This window comes from Chlamydomonas reinhardtii, chromosome 5, assembly GCF_000002595.2.
Source record: "Chlamydomonas reinhardtii strain CC-503 cw92 mt+ chromosome 5, whole genome shotgun sequence".
NCBI classification, from domain to species: Eukaryota; Viridiplantae; Chlorophyta; class Chlorophyceae; order Chlamydomonadales; family Chlamydomonadaceae; genus Chlamydomonas; species Chlamydomonas reinhardtii.
The window spans coordinates 3,029,340-3,045,800 of record NC_057008.1 but is presented as its reverse complement, the minus strand read 5'-3'; the positions used below and the strand labels follow the sequence as shown (position 1 = coordinate 3,045,800).

The 16,461-nt window shown below is 60.6% G+C and overlaps 3 protein-coding genes across 3 annotated transcripts; all 3 read left to right on the top strand.

The window, feature by feature from the left end:
- Window positions 1-865: 865 nt before the first annotated feature.
- Window positions 866-6,659, top strand: CHLRE_05g238687v5 (uncharacterized protein). The gene is made up of 9 exons (XM_043062324.1): window positions 866-1,462; window positions 1,617-1,696; window positions 1,903-2,150; window positions 2,582-2,757; window positions 3,067-3,339; window positions 3,473-3,758; window positions 3,820-3,829; window positions 4,170-5,375; window positions 5,575-6,659. The coding sequence occupies exons 2-9, from the start codon at window positions 1,656-1,658 to the stop codon at window positions 5,639-5,641; spliced, it is 2,307 nt and encodes a 768-aa protein (XP_042924888.1). The 5' UTR covers window positions 866-1,462; window positions 1,617-1,655; the 3' UTR covers window positions 5,642-6,659.
- A 46-nt stretch (window positions 6,660-6,705) lies between these two features.
- On the top strand, window positions 6,706-11,591 carry CHLRE_05g238650v5 (uncharacterized protein). Its single transcript, XM_043062323.1, has 5 exons — window positions 6,706-7,491; window positions 7,545-7,614; window positions 7,820-8,019; window positions 8,188-9,363; window positions 9,587-11,591. Exons 1-5 carry the CDS (start codon window positions 7,470-7,472, stop codon window positions 9,793-9,795), a joined length of 1,677 nt encoding a protein of 558 aa, XP_042924887.1. The 5' UTR covers window positions 6,706-7,469; the 3' UTR covers window positions 9,796-11,591.
- A 1,474-nt stretch (window positions 11,592-13,065) lies between these two features.
- Window positions 13,066-16,390, top strand: CHLRE_05g238600v5 (uncharacterized protein). The gene is made up of 5 exons (XM_043062322.1): window positions 13,066-13,764; window positions 13,923-13,998; window positions 14,184-14,383; window positions 14,540-15,526; window positions 15,723-16,390. The coding sequence occupies exons 2-5, from the start codon at window positions 13,958-13,960 to the stop codon at window positions 15,929-15,931; spliced, it is 1,437 nt and encodes a 478-aa protein (XP_042924886.1). The 5' UTR covers window positions 13,066-13,764; window positions 13,923-13,957; the 3' UTR covers window positions 15,932-16,390.
- The last annotated feature ends 71 nt before the right edge of the window (window positions 16,391-16,461 follow it).

Here is a 16,461-nt window from a genome sequence, read left to right as displayed (position 1 = left end):
CCCCCAGCACGGTAGCGAAGTAAGGAAGCCGTTGGATAGCGTCCTCAACATGCATGCCGCCTTGCATGCCGCCGCCACCCACCCACCCCGGGCCCCGCGCCACCACCACCAGGCCCTGCGCCGCCGTTTCTGATGCAGTAATGCTTCATACTTATTGTGCATATGTGATCTGCGTATTCTTTTTTGCCCTGCACCCGCGAGCGTGGTATCTCGTCCATGCTGCACTGCTTCTTGCTGAGTACATTTCCCATTTTCCCCACTGCTTGCCAGCCACGACCACCACATCCGCACCCCTGCTCCGTTTCTTTGCGTTCCTCTGCGTTCCGGTAAGTTGATGACTAGACGCACAGTGGATAGGAGTGGATTGCGCCTGCTGACACGCAGACCATGGGCCGTCATGGGCCCTCCCAGCGGACTTCCCCTGGCGCAGACCATGGGCCCTGAGCTACGCCATGTGGATAGATGGGCATGCCGCATGCGCATCAGGGGCAGGTACGCAAAGCGTCGCCTTGCAAGAGTGATCAGCAACCGAATGCCTGAGCTGTCCATGCCAGGGGAGGGCCTCCCCTGGTCCATCCGGTCACGGGCACGCCGTGAATCCAGTTGTGCCGCACGCAGCAGCTCGGCAGCGGCGTGCTTGCGCGGGCCTGATTGGCAGTCTCGACTTATAGGCTGCAAGATTTCGAGCTTTCTAGGCACGGGTTGTGGTTGCTGGGCGGGCTGAGCCGTGGCATTCCCCGCAGGGTGAAGCCCACACCGCCGCGACCTGAATCGCTCGCCTAACCAGTCCGGGGCACAGCTCCACAGCTCCGCGGCTCTGTTCTACAAGATAGCTTGCAAATACGAATGCATCCTCGACGTAGGGATTTCTTTGGCGTGCGATAACCTTCGCCGGCGGCATTCCGTCAGACCCGGCCACGCTCGACTCCTCTAGTTTCTGTCACTTCAAAATAGCTCTGTATCTCATCAGCAGTATTCGTTCAAGGATCCGGCTCTACTTCGCTTGCTTACTAGCGAGTACACTTGGCGGGCGGGTCAGTTCCCCGGCTGTGGGCTTTTGTTAATACTAATTTGCCATGCACCTTCTGCAAGAGTATCTGTACCCATGTATACTAGTTAAACTGCGTCTGAGGCCTGATCGCAGGAAGCCAGCTTTGTGCGGCTGAGAGGGCCCACCGTTCCCTCCATAAGGAGCTCGTAAGAGTATATTCAACGTTGTTTAATGCAAATGATATAGAGCCAAGGCAAAAGGGCGAGCGGATGGCACTCCCCGCCCGCCCGCCAGGTCGTACGACCTCGCCGAGCAGGCTGATAGAGCCCCGTGCGGAGACGTTTCTTCCTGCAGGCTCGCGACAAACACCGTGTCGCGCTGCCATTACCACATAGGCAAGCTGTGCTCCGTTGTTAGTACAAAACAGAACGTGGCGAACGATTTTAAACCGGTTCGATTACACACGGCCTGGTGAGCTGGGGCCCCGAGGCAACGCTGGAACTATCTAGCTACAAGTTGCAGAACACTGGAAGCAGCTGTGTTAGGCGAGAGTCCAGTATCCCCAAACCCTGCGGCTCGACTCTTCTTTCTGTCCGACGCGTTGCCATCGCTGCAAATTACGCAGGGGCGCTGCTGAGCTCTCTATAATCTCTAGGCTCTTCTAATGAGGAGCCTGGGGCTGCTCGTCGCGGTTCTCGCGCTAGCGTGAGTGCTGGCGGCAGATGGTAGCCATTGCTAGCAGGGTGGGGAAGCCGCGACAGTTATCATGGTGTCATCAGCCCGCAATGATTATGGATGGTTATCATGTTCACGTTTCTGGTGGGAAGGACTCTATAGCTTGCCCGCGGCTTGAGGAGTTGCTACGCGACCTTGCTCCAGCTTTTCACTTCGCTTCGCCGTGCCACCTACAGGAGCACTGCGCGGTCGCAGTCAGATGACCTTGATGTTCTAGCCAGGGCAGCTGCTGCCCGTGGTGATCCTGACTTCCCCTACGCGACGTGCACGCGTTCGCCATCGAGGAGCATCTACTCGACTCTGCCGGTGACCACCAACCCGGCGCCCAGCACCTATTGCTGGACCATCCGCGTTAGCCAGTCGCAGTGCACGACGCAAAATGCTTGCTGCAGCGCTGATGTCCACAAGATGGAGCTGGATGTTGGTGAGCCTGCGGCTCCGGGGGAGGGGGGCGTGCACGCAGCACAAACACACACGCGCCGGGTCTCTCGCGGTTGGCAGCTGCGCGCCGCCATTGTTTTGGCAGCAGCACAGCTTTGACAAAGCTTTCACAGAGGGATCATGCATCCTTCTAGACACACACACCGTGGCTGTACGGTGCGGCCGGGCCAACACAAAAAGACACAGCGGGCTCTTTTAGGACGGCCCAGCGCCGAGCGCAGCAGGTTGCCACGCGGGCTGCCAGCCAGCGGCGCGGCGAGGGTTCAGCTCACAGCCGCACGACACAGCATCCTTCACCCCCCTACCGCTGTACCTGGCTACGCCTTCACTGCTAAAATAATCATGAATGTAACCCCTTACCACCATGCCGCTCTTACCTGCCCTTTCCTCCCTTGCCGACTGCCTCTTTCTCAGACGCTGCGTGCGATGTGCCGAGCCAAAAGGTGACCGCCACCATCAACGGCAAGCCCACGCCTCAGGCGGCTGACATTGTTAAGCCGCCCAACGCCGCGGACTACCAGCGCACCCTGCGTATCCCCGGCCTGGCCCTGAACGCGGGCAACGCCAATAACGCCGTGGTTTGCATCAAGGTGCGTGGCAGCCCTGCGTACCTGGGTTTTGGGCGTTTGCAGCAGAGGCGACACACACACAAACACGTACAGATACACACACGAGGTCTGTGTGGCTATGATGGATTTTGCGGCAGCGTGGGCCGCCAGGGCAGGCGCGCGATGCAACCGGGGCGCAGGGAGCCGGCGCCCTTGTCCGGTGACAACGCAAGCCGTAGCCGGGAGCTTGCGAGCGCGTTGTTATGTTCATGCGGTGTGTCGACCTAAACCGACATCCTGGAATTGTCATAACGACTGAGCTTGCGCCCTCTTGTCCCTCCCTTTTCACAGCTGACGGGTCCTTGCGACACGCTTGCCAAGCTGACTCCCAACGACGTGTGGTCCACTGCCCTGTGGTCGACCAGTCACGAGTGCTGCCCCATCAGCCGCGGCGCCTCCCCCCCGCCCCCCTCTCCCCCTCCTCCCCCGCCCCCGTCCCCTCCTCCTCCCCCGCCCCCGTCCCCTCCTCCCCCTCCCCCTCCCTCCCCTCCGCCTCCCTCCCCTCCTCCCCCTCCCCCTCCCTCCCCTCCGCCTCCCTCCCCTCCCCTCCCCTCCGCCTCCCTCGCCTCCTCCTCCCCCTCCTCCGTCTCCTCCCCCTCCCCCTCCCCCGTCCCCTCCCCCCCCTCCCCCTCCCTCCCCTCCGCCGCCCTCCCCTCCTCCCCCCTCTCCCCCTCCCCCTTGCGTGTCGTGCGTGAAGTTCTCGATCATTCCTCCCTCGGAGTACCGCGAGCTCTACACCTTCACCCCTGAGCTGTGCGCGCGCGTCGCCGATCGCGTTGTGGACGATCTGGCCACGATTGCCTCGGACTCCGATGCCCGCCTAATTAAGGACTTCGCCCTCAGCGAGTGCGTCGCCAGCTACGATGTCACCACCAACTCTTATCCCTACATGACAATTTGTGGCGAGTTTTTCTCCAAGGAGGACGGTGACCGCATGCCGGAGCTGAGCGACGCGATGGATTCCTGGATCGAGGAGGTCTCGGGCGCGGGCTGCCCCGTGGAGGTGGCTGGATTTGGATTCAACGCCGGCGTCACTCCCGGTAGCTGCTTCATGGTGAGGAGGGATCCAGGGAAGGTGGCGGGTGCCAGCAGAGCCAGACACACACACACGATTATATTCTCGTGCGTTAGCTTTGCCTTGTGCTCTTGAAGAACCTACACATGCTCGCCTGGGGCAATCGGGTGTGGTTGGCTTTGGGTGCTGAGTGCAAGGGATAATGGATAGCTGTCCAGCGCGGTCGGTTGAGTGGGTGGGCACGTGCTGGAGGGGGCGCCGTGCGTACCCAGGACAGGAACAGAGTAAGGCATGCTCGCCTGGGCGTCCTCATTAGTACTGCCCTTAGCTGCATCCATCTGACATGTCCGCTGTGTGCAACCATCATTGCCATTGACAGGGTGAGTCGTATAAGCAGTGCGCGCCTCTGCCGCCGCCGTCGCCCCCTCCTCCCCCGCCGCCGCCGCCCCCGCCTCCCCCGCCGCCGGGGCCTCCTCCTCCTCCCCCGCCTCCTCCCCCGCCTCCTCCCCCGCCCACGCCACCCCCTCCCCCTCCTCCTCCGCCCACGCCTCCTCCCCCGCCGCCTCCTCCCCCCTCCCCCGCCGCCTCCTCCCCCGCCGCCTCCTCCTCCTCCCTCCCCACCTCCTCCCCCTCCCCCTCCCCCGCCTCCTCCCCCGTCGCCGCCTCCTCCCTCGCCCCCTCCCCCCTCGCCTCCTCCCCCCTCGCCGCCTCCCCCTTGCTCCACGGTTTGTGTCACCTGGGTGCGCTACAACGGCCGCACCAACCAGCAGGTCTGCAACGAGCTCGCCAGCACCGTTCAGGCACTTGCCATGGATAAGGGCTACGAGCTCGCTACGGACTTCTTCTGCTCCCAAGTGAACATCTCGGCACCTCGCCCCAACGGCCGGCCCGCGATGCGCGTGTGCGGTGACTTCAAGCTGGAGTCTGAGGCTCGCGAGTTCGGCACCTACCTCAGCGATGGCGGCGGTTTCCGCGACGATCTGGCGCCCGCGATTGGCTTCGGCAACTACATCGTGCCGGTGTTCGGCCAGCGTATTTGCCTCGTCTCCGAGCTGTCTTACGTCGTCACCGACCGCACCGGCAAGATTTGCGACCAGTTTACCTATTCGCAGGGCTGCGCGCCGCCGCAGGACGAGTTCCCCTACTGCACCTGCAAGCCTGGCGCCATGCTGTCGACGCCCTACAACCTCACCTACACCCGCAAGTTCGCGAGCAACGGAAACAACAACTACTGCTTCCGCGTCAACGTGGACACCCAGCGCTGCGTGGGTCGCTGCTGCAGCATGGACCTAGACAAGGTGGAGTGGATGAGCGACCTGATGAACTGCCGCTACGCGGTCGCGGGCTTCACCGTTTCCACCAAGCCCAACGCTTTCATCGCGCCGGTGTGGGCGACCCAGACCGACAACCTGATCGACGCCTCTGGCCCGGTCAACGTCGCGGTGCTCAAGACAAACAACCTCAATCTAGACATCCGCAACTCCAACGGTGTGGAGATCTGTATTGCACTCAAGGCCACCGGCAAGTGCCCAACCCTGGAGGACTTCTGCTACGATGGCCTGTGCAAGTACGCTATCTTCGACCGGTGAGTGCGGCGCGGCGCGGTGGTGTGGGGGTGCGGTGGGACGCGCGGGGACGGGGGGGGAGGGCTACGCGCGGCGGCGCGAGGTTGGCACGTGACGCCGTGGGAACATGAGCTGCGGGAAGTCCCCACACACCTTCCAGTTGTCCCGCTCGCTCGCTGACGTGTCCCCCCGGTGTGCCCCTGATTCCCAACCCCACAGGTCGGCTGGCTGCTGCGCGAACGACTTCGCGGAGGGCAACGACTTCGGTTACAACCGTCGTCGTTAAGCGGTTGGTTGGCAGCCGCCTTGTCACGGCTCGCAGCGGCCGAGCCAGGCGGATGCACCGCCACTTCTCGTGGCTGCGCAACCGTCAATTAGTCAGTTTGCTTGACTCGATAACCATGTATACGTTCGCATAGGCGATCGTTGCATTAACCAATGTTGGTGCGCTGGCGGCGTGTGGTGACTCTAGCCCACCTCAGACCGGAGCTGCGGCGTGGAGAAGCTGTAATGGGCTGTTCGAAACGTCGGCGCAAGGACGGATGTGAGCGATGTGTCCCGCCGCAACAAGCGACAGAACTGACGTGCAACATGACAGTGTCTTGCATTGTGCGGGTTGGCCAAGGGTTCCTGTTCGGAGCGTTGCTAAGCAGCAGGCTGCCAAGAGTGGGCGTGCCATGCTCTTTCGCCGTCCGCAGCCTCTGCGGCAACCGCTAGCAGAATCGCAGGGTTGATGTGCGTGCGTGTGTGCGTGTTGAAAGATGTCAGGAGACAATCATATGCAATGAACAGGTAGATGCCAAGTTGTTTTGTGTGAAGGACTGAAGGCGCGCGTCCGCGCAGAAATGCTGCTGGTGCTGCGAGGGTACACTGCAGGATGTTCCCAGGGCCCCCTTCAGGCCTTCACCACCTCTCTCTCTCTTTGTATTCGGTGCGGACGCCTCGTGGTGTGCACAGTTTTATGGCAGATATGTTCTCGTCTACTGCAATATCATGGTTACATGCTTAGGAGGTTTCAGATGATGAAAGCCTGCCAGTGCCTTCCCTTGCTCCCACCAGTTGTGGGGCCGCGCCAGCCTCAGTCAGGCCATCAGCTAGTAAAGCGCAACGCGGCCGAGGTTTGCCATATGGACGACGGTTGGTTGGTTTGGTTGTGTCGGCGGTTCGGCCGTTTGGCACGTTTTGCGCGGCGCCGCGTGTGTACGGTTGTGGTGTGGGAGCAGTGAGAGCGATGCGGGTGCACGCGCACAGGCTGCAGAGCGCAGGCGCTCCGCTGCTGCCGGATAATGTAATGGACGGTCATATGAGTTGTGCCAGAGAGTGCCACCAGTCGTGGATAGTCGGATTGCGCTCGCAGCAAGATGCACAATGGGGGAAGAGCGTGTGCGCCTTGGGGCTGGGCTTGACTGCAGGGTGCTTGGCTGCGCGGTCAGGCGCACTTCCCAAGCAAAGAAACGACCGTAGAAAAGACCGGTAATGGACAGAGTGATCTTCATCGCTGGAGTGCAAACGGCGGAGGCGCTGGACATGGAACCACGTTTGTGGGGGTGCGTTGACCCGACTCGTGGCCTCTTGAGGCGAAGAATGGCCCGCCGAGTGCCAGCCGATTTCCAGCAGGGCGACCAAACCCTGCCAGTAATCTGGCGTTAATATGTTATGCAGATCGGCATGCCTCCAATGTGGGGGTAGGGCCTGCCGAGCAGCTGCGGCCCTGCGAGCTTTAGGATGTCTCGGAGCCGTCCACGTCAACACGGCCGGGAGCAGATCCGCACACCTCCTTTACCCTCATAAAGCCCCTGATTAAATTTGTTGATGGGTATAAAGGGTTGCAGGTTGCGGAGCCCGCCTGCTCCAGTGCCAGTAACGCGCCCGCTCCAGTCGTACTTTATTGCGGACGGGCGCGAGGCGGAAAACTGGCTGGGAATCACTTCGCCGCCATAAAAATATCGCTTTGGCGCATACACAATCTTGCGTCGATAGCGCTGTAACTAGTAGAGGGCAGTTCGTGGAGTGCAGAGTGAGTTTGCGCGCAAGGGCACGCGACGAGTCGCCAGGAGAGCTTAATGTGCATCAGATGATGTTAAAAGCTTGATCATCCTTTGACGTCTTTGAGCATGTCCATTTCAGCTGGTCACCGTATGTTGACGGATTGTTCCCGGCGTTTTGCGTCGGTGGCGGCCCCTGCACAGGAAGGCCGTGGACTATCATCGCATTTAACATGCGGCACACCGCCGTCGCTGTGGCCCTGCTGGCCTTCGTGTAAGTCGCGTGGGCGGCATGTCGGTGGGACCCGGTGGGACTACACGGCAGCGGCGCTGCCATAATTGCTGCTTTACGCGGAACCGTCTCTGCAAACAATGATCGCAGCTGAGCTGCCAAATACAGCGTGCCTGCTGTTCTTCTGCAACCGCTGTGCTGACGCGGCGTGTCGGTTACACCCCCGATTCGTGCCCTCCACTTCCAGGGCCGCGGCCACCGCCCTTGACTTCCCCTACGCCGGCTGCGCGCGCGCGCTGAGCAAGTCCAAGTACTCGGTGAAGCCCGTGACCACCTTCCCCGGCACCAACACCATCTGCTGGACTGTCCAGTACAGCGACCCTCAGTGCGCCAACCCCTCTGAGCCGTGCTGCAGCGCCGACCTGCACAAGCTGCAGCTGGATGTCAGTAAGTAGGGGCCAGACCGCTGGGCAGATTTATGTTTTTAGGGGGGAGGGCATCCGAACCGCATCCTGGGTAGATGTACTTTGCACATCGTGCTTGCTGTAGGGTCCATTGCTGCATATCTTACCGCTGACACTCTCCTTCCCTGCCCCGCCCCTTCCCCGCTTGCAGAGCAGTCATGCGCGTCTGGATTCCGTGCCACCGCCACCGTCAACGGCCAAGGCACCCCCTCCCCCACCATCTACCGCCCCCCCAACGGTGGCTCTGACCAGTATGTGCTGTCGATTCCCGGCCTGGGCCTGGACGGTGCCTCCGCCAACGGCGCCACCATCTGCCTGACCCTCACGGGCGGCTCTTGCATGACCCTGGCTTCCCTGACCCCCAGCCCCGTCTGGTCGGTGGCTCTGTGGGACACCGCTCACCAGTGCTGCCCGGTCACCCGTGGCGCCTCTCCTCCCCCTCCCCCTCCCCCGTCTCCTCCCCCGCCTCCTCCTCCCTCTCCCCCTCCTCCCTCTCCCCCTCCGCCCTCGCCTCCTCCTCCCCCTCCCCCGTCTCCTCCCCCTCCCCCTCCTCCCTCTCCTCCTCCCCCCTCTCCTCCCCCTCCCTCTCCCCCTCCCCCATCGCCTCCTCCCCCGTCTCCCCCCCCTCCCCCTCCCCCCTCGCCTCCTCCCCCCTCGCCTCCTCCTCCCTCTCCCCCTCCCCCCTGCAAGGTGTGCGCTACCTGGGAGGCCATTGCTGGTCCCAACGTCCTGGTTGATGACCTCAACTACTTCGGTGATGCCTACAACTGCGCCGTCGGCAAGGACGTCATTAGCGAGCTGTTCGCTCCCTACATGGAAGATGGCACCATCATCGCCGGCACCGACTCCATCACCTGCAACGGCAACAAGATCACGGCCTGCGCCACTATGTATTCAAAGGAGCGGGGCGCTAAGATGGCAAACGAGCTGGAGTCTATGGGCAATGGCCTCGTTACTTCCGTGTTCGGCTTCACTGGCGACTGCCCTCTGGCCCTGGCTGGCTACTCGACCGGCGTCACCTCGACCGATCAGGACTGTGGCATCTTCAAGGCTGGGCCCGCCTGCGCCCCGCCCACCACGCCCTTCCCCTTCTGCGTGTGCAATAAGCAGCAGGGCTCGACCCCCTTCTACCTGGATAATGCCGTCGAGGTGGATGACGTCAACAACGAGTATTGCCTAAGCGTGTACACCGCCGCGGCTGGCCCCGGCAAGTGCGCCTCCGCCACCATCATGAAAAAGGCCGAGTTCTACTTCGACTACAATATGCGTTGGAAGCTGACTGGCATCACCATTCGCTACAACAACGGCAGGACCGCCACCCGCTCTCGTGAGTAGCGAGCGCCGCCTTTCGTGGGACCTGACATAGGCATGTACTGGGAAAGCGGTGTGATGGTTGGTTGCTGGCTATGTGTGTGGGCGTGTGTGTTACACGGTCATGCCAAGGGTGATGCGCACGTATTTGCGTGTGTCCAGTGGCACCGGACAAGTGCCACTTGCTTGCTGACGCTCCTCCCACGCTGACCCGTGTTCGCTCCCACCTGTGGGTGCAGAGTCGTGGGGCCCCGTGGGTGACAACACGCTGAAAGTCTCTGACCTGAACTGGAAGACCGGCGACGTTGCGTCGCTCAAGCCCAAGATTTGCTTCAAGTTCAAGTCGGGCACCACGCTTGCGGATTTCTCAATGGACCCCGATGGCTACGTGTGGGGCTCTCTGTTCAACCCTGACCAGAGCTGCTGCCCCACCTTCCCGGCAGAGTAACGGCAGCCGGGCCCCATGGACGGTCTTCCTACCCGTTGACTAAGCGTTGTGCTTGCTTGTCTTGACGTGCAATGCCGAACCGCGCGTCTTGCGCTTTACGAGCGGGATGGCTGGCCGCCTCAATTTTGTCTTCGTCTTGACGGCTCCGTGCTTTATTGTCTACATGACCTGTTGCATGAGCGTATGCTCAATACAAGCGCTTACATGACTGTGTTGGTGGTGGACGAGAAGAAGGGGCTTGAATGGCATACGTGCCAGCGGCTTCGGAGTTGAGAGAGAGCAGGTTTAGCCAAGATGATACAGCAGGCTTGGCTAGCCAATATGATTGTTCCTCTCGATCATGACATAACTCTGGGATAATGACCCGAAGGCGTGCATGGCACGGGAATATGTCGCATGTGTGGAAGCGCACACGGGAAAATACGTGCAACGTGCGTTGCAGGTGTGTACATGTCTGGGGGTAGGGCGTGTGTATGTGGGACACCGCACGCCACAAAACCGGCGGTTTGGCGCAAGCCGAGCAACCCACCTAATGCGACGGTTTCAAAGGCGCACGCACCGTTGTCTCAGAAGATGTGGCGAAGCGGCGGCGTGGGACTTGGCGTAAGCTTTTGTTGGTCCATGTGATGCGTGCCTTGCATTGCAACTCTTCCCAAGAGAGGACGCAGCGCAGCGGCGGAACAGCGTGTAAGGGCAAGGGCAAGGGAAGCCAGCAGCTGAACCTCTAGGAGCCAATGGTTGTGCATTTGTGCCCCCCCCGGCGCCAATGATACTTGAGGATATATGTAGCCCTCGCGCCAACGATTCCCCGGCCCCGTCAGCAGCACCGCGTTACCACATGGCCCAGAGCTGCTGCGGAAGGCTGACCGTGAACTAAGCGCCCAATCGAGGCCGGGGCGATCGAGCTGAGGCGTGGCTGGCAGCGAGCGGAAATGCCCGGCGACCCTGGTCAGGCGCCCGGCCAGGCGATCCACAGGACACGCCACAGACAACAGACTATGCCGTGCGGGAGTACTTGAAGATTTGGGACTGCGCGCTGCGTGCATCTGCAGGGCACCACATTGGCGTCCATAGTGAGCCGCTGCAAGGGATGTTCATAGTAGTAGGCATATGCACAAAGCAGGGGGGGGGATGGAGTAGGGTGCAGGCAGGTGAGGCAGCGGTGATGATCAGAGCAATGGGGCGTGAGGGCGCGCATACATGCCCATCAGCCCGTGCATAGGTAGGAGGCTGTGCGGGGACGCAATGAGTCTGTGCAGTGGCACAAGCACGCCGGAGGAGAGGAGGAGCAGCTGAAGCTAGCGCTGCGAGCTGCGAGCTGCACACCGCACGGCCTGGCGCCTGGTGGGTAGTACGACAGGGGTGTGATGGAGGAGCGCCGGGCTCACAAGGATTTGCATTCACACTAGCTAACATTTCTCTGAAGGAGCTTCCCAGATGTTGGTGATGGCTGGTTGAATGTTAGCTGGGACGCAATGGCCATGCGTGAGGCGAGGGCGGGGCTGGGCCCATGTCGGAGGACAGGGGTGTCTGCTGACGAGATGGCGTAATAACACCAGGTCGGCGTGTCCATGGAGTGCACAAAACTACGGAGATGCAGATGGAATGGGCAGGGAAATTTGCTGTACGGGTATACAGACGCAGCAGTACCAACCGCGCGCAGCCACAGTACGGCCGGCGGGGGTGGCGCTGCGGGTTTCTGCGCGCGCAGCTGCGTTGCCGCGCTCCAACCTGGGCTAGTGGGCTTCCCATACCGTAGCTCTGCTGTTCAACCCGGCCGACCATGGCCGTTCTCAACCACACAGCCGGCATTGCGGTGTTTGCGCCGTGCGGGCCGCACGTGGCCACGACCATGGCGGCCCCGGCCGTGGCCTAATTTGTGCAGCAGGGCGGCGGGCTAGAAAGCTTTGTAGAAGCCGTCCTCAAATAATCATGTGCGTCCACAAGCAAGGGGAAGTCGCATTGGTGGCCGATCGCCCCGATATGCCCCGCCGCCATGGTCACCCACTGTTGAAACGCATAGGGTTAATAGGGTTAAGTAAGGCGGTATCGTCACTGGACGGTGGCCGCTCCGTGCGGATGGTGCGCGGCGCCTGGACGGGAGGGGGCGCTGAGGCATCAGTAATTCCACAGACCAGTCTTCAAGCTTACATCTTCGATACCAGAAGATGAAATGGCCGCGGTGTCTGTACCAATCCCAAGGCCAGGGGGGGGGTAGGAAACAAAGTGCCAGACCCCATGCCCCGAAATCCCCCGGGACCCCCCTTGAGGGGACGACCGACCCCCCGACGGACAAAACCTTGTTGTTCAGCGGTTAAAACTCCTCCATTTAATACCAAAGTAGTGTCAATCGACTCCTCTTGACGAGCACTATCACTCCGTGCCATCAGCGGTCCTGTTCTGAGACTTCGGTCACGGGGATCCTATCCATGGAAATCCCCTCGACCCAGACCACCCCGCGCTCAACTCTTTGCCGCGTGACGAATGGACAATGTGTATCGGCAGCCTTGTTAGACGTGAACTCATGCGCATCAGCGCTTCAGAGCCCAGCTGTGTCAGTGCGCATGTGTTGAATGTGGAGACATGTCCGGACATGTCCACGTCCGGACGCGAAACTTAGCCCTCCCACGCTTTGTTTGTGCTTATCACGTCATAACGTACACATATGAGCCTCGCACTGCTGCGTTTGGCCCCTAGTTCTGCTTGTGGGGCGCTTCCCGAAATCCGCCAGGATGGGCTCCCGAAACCCGACGGACCCCCAGGGACGAGGACCGACCCCCCAACTTTGGCGGCCCAGAACTTCCTCACCAGACACCCCCTTAAAAAACTACAAGCACGTGCATAATGCTCTCCTAAAGCTCTGTAATTTTGAGCATGGGGTAAGAAACTGAGCTTTCTACCCCCCCCCCTGCCAAGGCATCCATGTGCAGGATTGCAGGCAAGCGTGCGTGACTTCATACATCGCATAAGTATTGCCCAGGTCAATTAGGCCACTGCCTTCAGAGCTACACGCGAGGTGTGTGTGGGCGCGTGACATCCTGGCCGGCTGGAGTATGCACGCACGACCCGCCCACGGATGAGCGTCCAGAATATACACGTGCTCATTGCAGCGGACACCTGGCCATGCCCCGAATTTTGCAAGGACTCTGCTAGCCTGAAACCACGCATATATGTCGTGCGTGTAATGCATTCGCACCCAAAGGGACACCTTAAACGCCCCAGGGGCGCAGGGCATGAAGTTCGACCAGGTCCGACCATCCAGGGCAAGTAAGAATACGGGAACCGAGTAGTCATAGTGCTGCGCATGACGCATACAACATAAGAACCGTGTAGAGGTGCAGCGTTGCCAGTGTAATCGGCTTGCGGGGCCATGAGCAGCCAAAGCCAAAAGCCGTAAAGCATTATTGTCGATCGATAGACTTCGCCCATAACGGTTTCATCAGCTTCTGGCGCTGGCTTGAACTGATCAGGAATCTCGAATAGCACATATAACTGTGCAGTTGCGTCGGAGAGTGCAAGTGAAAGCGACCATCCATTCACGGTTGCCAGCAACATGCGCTATATGCGCCCTGCTTTGCCGAAAAGGTCTATCTGTTGTGCTGCTGTTTGAAGTTTGCCAACTTGTTATTCGCAGGGAAACTTCGCAGTGCGCTTGCGCACGGCGCGCGAAGGATTCAGCAAGCCGCGGGGCACCCAACCTACGGCCCATCCCCGCTTAAGCTTGTGGATAATCGTGATAGCTACATGGCTCAGCTGGTGAGAGCTGAAGCCCTGCCGTTACCGCAAGTGCGACCGCCGCCCGCCATTCCGCCAACCCCCGTACGGTGCCCTCTCTCCTCTTAAGCCGTCGCATTTCCGCTCTTCGCATAGACTCGCACTCACAACGCATACACAATCTTGCGTCGTTTTTAGGTGTGCGACTCTTCAGAGCGGGTCATTGGGTATTTTCCTTGTCGGCGGCATTGAGAGGTGGGTGCCATATGCTTCCCTGCGACGCTCGGCGCCTTAGACCTTAGCAGCGCCACTCAATGGCAATATTGCCACTGGAGGCCAGCGTGTTGTCACATGCTGCCGCCCAGTTGACAGCAACGCCGGCACTCATTAATAATGATATTGCGAACTTGCAGGAGACAGAAGGCGGACGAAAGTGACGTGGCCCAGTATGCGACGCACTGCCGTCGCTGTGGCCCTGCTGGCCTTCGTGTAAGTGTAGGCGGCCGAGGACATTATTGTGGATGGGTCACACGCTCTGTTGGCTTCCGTCGTTCACTTGTGCGGTCGCTTGGTTTGTTCTTTGTCGGCAAATCATAGAGCGAATCATCAGTTTGGCAATCACGCAACAGCCTTTGGTTTGCGTGCGACTGACCTTGTTTGCTTGCACATGACAGGGCCGCGGCAACCGCCCTTGACTTCCCCTACTCCGGCTGCACGCGCGCGCTGACCAAGTCCAAGTACTCGGTGAAGCCCGTGACCACCTTCCCCGGCACCAACACCATCTGCTGGACTGTCCAGTACAGCGACCCTCAGTGCGCCAACCCCTCTGAGCCGTGCTGCAGCGCCGACCTGCACAAGCTGCAGCTGGACGTCAGTGAGTAGGGGCAGATGTATGATTTTTGGGGGGAGGGGCATCCGAACCGCATCCTGGGTAGATGTACTTTGCACATCGTGCTTGCTGTAGGGTCCGTTGCTGCATATCTTGCCGCTGACACTCTCCCTCCCTGCCCCGCCCCTTCCCCGCCTGCAGAGCAGTCGTGCGCGTCTGGATTCCGTGCCACTGCCACCGTCAACGGCCAAGGCACCGCCGCCCCCTCCATCTACCGCCCCCCCAACGCTGGCTCTGACCAGTACGTGCTGTCGATTCCCGGCCTGGGCCTGGACGGTGCCTCCGCCAACGGCGCCACCATCTGCCTGACCCTCACCGGCGGCTCGTGCATGACCCTGGCTTCCCTGACCCCCAGCCCCGTCTGGTCGGTGGCTCTGTGGGACACCGCTCACCAGTGCTGCCCGGTCACCCGTGGCGCCTCTCCTCCCCCTCCCCCTCCCCCGTCTCCTCCCCCGCCTCCTCCTCCCTCTCCCCCTCCTCCCTGCCGCGTGTGCTCTACCTGGGAGGCCATTGCTGGTCCCACCGTCCTGGTTGATGACCTCAACTACTTCGGTGATGCCTACAATTGCGCCGTCGGCAAGGACGTCATTAGCGAGCTGTACGCTCCCTACATGGAGGATGGCACCATCATCGCCGGCACCGACTCCATCACCTGCAACGGCAACAAGATCACGGTCTGCGCCACCATGTTTTCGACGGAGGTGGGCTCCAAGATGGCGAGCGAGCTACAAGCCATGGGCAGTGGCCTGGTGACTTCCGTGTTCGGGTTCGGCGGCGACTGCCCTTTGGCTTTTGCCGGCTACTCGACCTTCGTCACCTCGACCGACGACGACTGCGGCGTCTTCATGGCTGGGCCCGCTTGCGCCCCGCCCACCGCCCCCTTCCCCTTCTGCGTGTGCAACAAGCAGCAGGGCTCGACCCCCTTCTACCTGGATAATGCCGTCGAGGTGGATGACGTCAACAACGAGTACTGTGTGAGCGTGTACACCGCCGCGGCTGTGGGCACCGGCGCGTGCTCCAAGAAGACCACGCTTAAGAAGGCGGAGTTCTGGTTCAACTACGCCATGCGCTGGAGGATGACCAGCATCACTCTGAAGTACGCCACCGGCGCCAAGGCCACCCGCTCTCGTGAGTCTTTTGCTTTTGCCTACCTCGTATCACCGTGCATGGTTGTATGCGCATCCATGCTTGCCCTCGTCGTGGGTTGCGTACTTGTGGGCCTTTGTTGACTCAGCCCGCAGCCTACAAGCCTCTTCATCCCGACTCCGTCACTCGGCTCTGAATCCATTCCCTCCCTCGGGCCCTCTCTGTCTTCTCAACACAGAGTCGTGGGCCAAGGCTGGTGACAACACCCTGCGCGTGTACGACCTGAACTGGACCGTCGACCAGGTTGCTTCTCTGAAGCCCAAGATCTGCTTCACCTTCAAGGCCGGCACCACCCTGGCCGATTTCAACGCCGACCCCAACGGCTTCGTCTGGGGCACCCTGTTCGATCCCGAGCAGGACTGCTGCCCTACCTTCCCTGCCCAGTAAAGATCCAACCATCTCAAATCAAGATGCGCGCGACCTGTGGCGCGTGCATAGGAAAAGCGGAAGCATGTTCTCGGATTTGAGGCATGTGATGACCTACCTACACTGACCGGGCTGGCGGCGGCTGTCTTGTGGCGCCCCGCGGCCTGATCGTTTTTGGCGTGACGACCCGTTTCGTGTGTCTCCTACCATGTTCTTCATTCAGTGTGCTGGGTACTGTGGTTTGGGACCATCGCGATTCGTCGGATGCTTGTGTCCGTAATCGGGGCAAGCGATGCGCATTGTTGATGGTGTGTGATGGGGATGTGTCATGTGTGCATGTCACTGCCGAGGCAAGAACCGCAGAGGCTTATCAGAAACAGACTCGTACACAAACCTGCATATTCTCAAGCGCTGAGATATATGTGCCGTGTCAAAGCACGACATATGAATACATACGGTCAGTTGTAATCGGATTCTGAAATGTTGCCTTGTCTCTCACTGTGGGATGGGGGTGGGGGTGGATCACGATTAGAGAGAATGCTGTCCGGGAA

Excerpts from the sequence above, each read along its gene's own strand:
- CHLRE_05g238687v5 (XM_043062324.1), top strand. The coding sequence starts at position 1,656 with ATGAGGAGCCTGGGGCTGCTCGTCGCGGTTCTCGCGCTAGC. Across the intron at positions 2,151-2,581 it reads CAAGATGGAGCTGGATGTTG|ACGCTGCGTGCGATGTGCCG; the intron begins GTGAGCCTGCGG and ends CCTCTTTCTCAG. Across the intron at positions 5,376-5,574 it reads AAGTACGCTATCTTCGACCG|GTCGGCTGGCTGCTGCGCGA; the intron begins GTGAGTGCGGCG and ends CCAACCCCACAG.
- CHLRE_05g238650v5 (XM_043062323.1), top strand. The coding sequence starts at position 7,470 with ATGTCCATTTCAGCTGGTCACC. Across the intron at positions 7,492-7,544 it reads GTCCATTTCAGCTGGTCACC|GAAGGCCGTGGACTATCATC; the intron begins GTATGTTGACGG and ends GCCCCTGCACAG. Across the intron at positions 8,020-8,187 it reads CAAGCTGCAGCTGGATGTCA|AGCAGTCATGCGCGTCTGGA; the intron begins GTAAGTAGGGGC and ends CCCCGCTTGCAG.
- CHLRE_05g238600v5 (XM_043062322.1), top strand. The coding sequence starts at position 13,958 with ATGCGACGCACTGCCGTCGCTGTGGCCCTGCTGGCCTTCGT. Across the intron at positions 13,999-14,183 it reads GTGGCCCTGCTGGCCTTCGT|GGCCGCGGCAACCGCCCTTG; the intron begins GTAAGTGTAGGC and ends TGCACATGACAG. Across the intron at positions 15,527-15,722 it reads CGCCAAGGCCACCCGCTCTC|AGTCGTGGGCCAAGGCTGGT; the intron begins GTGAGTCTTTTG and ends TTCTCAACACAG.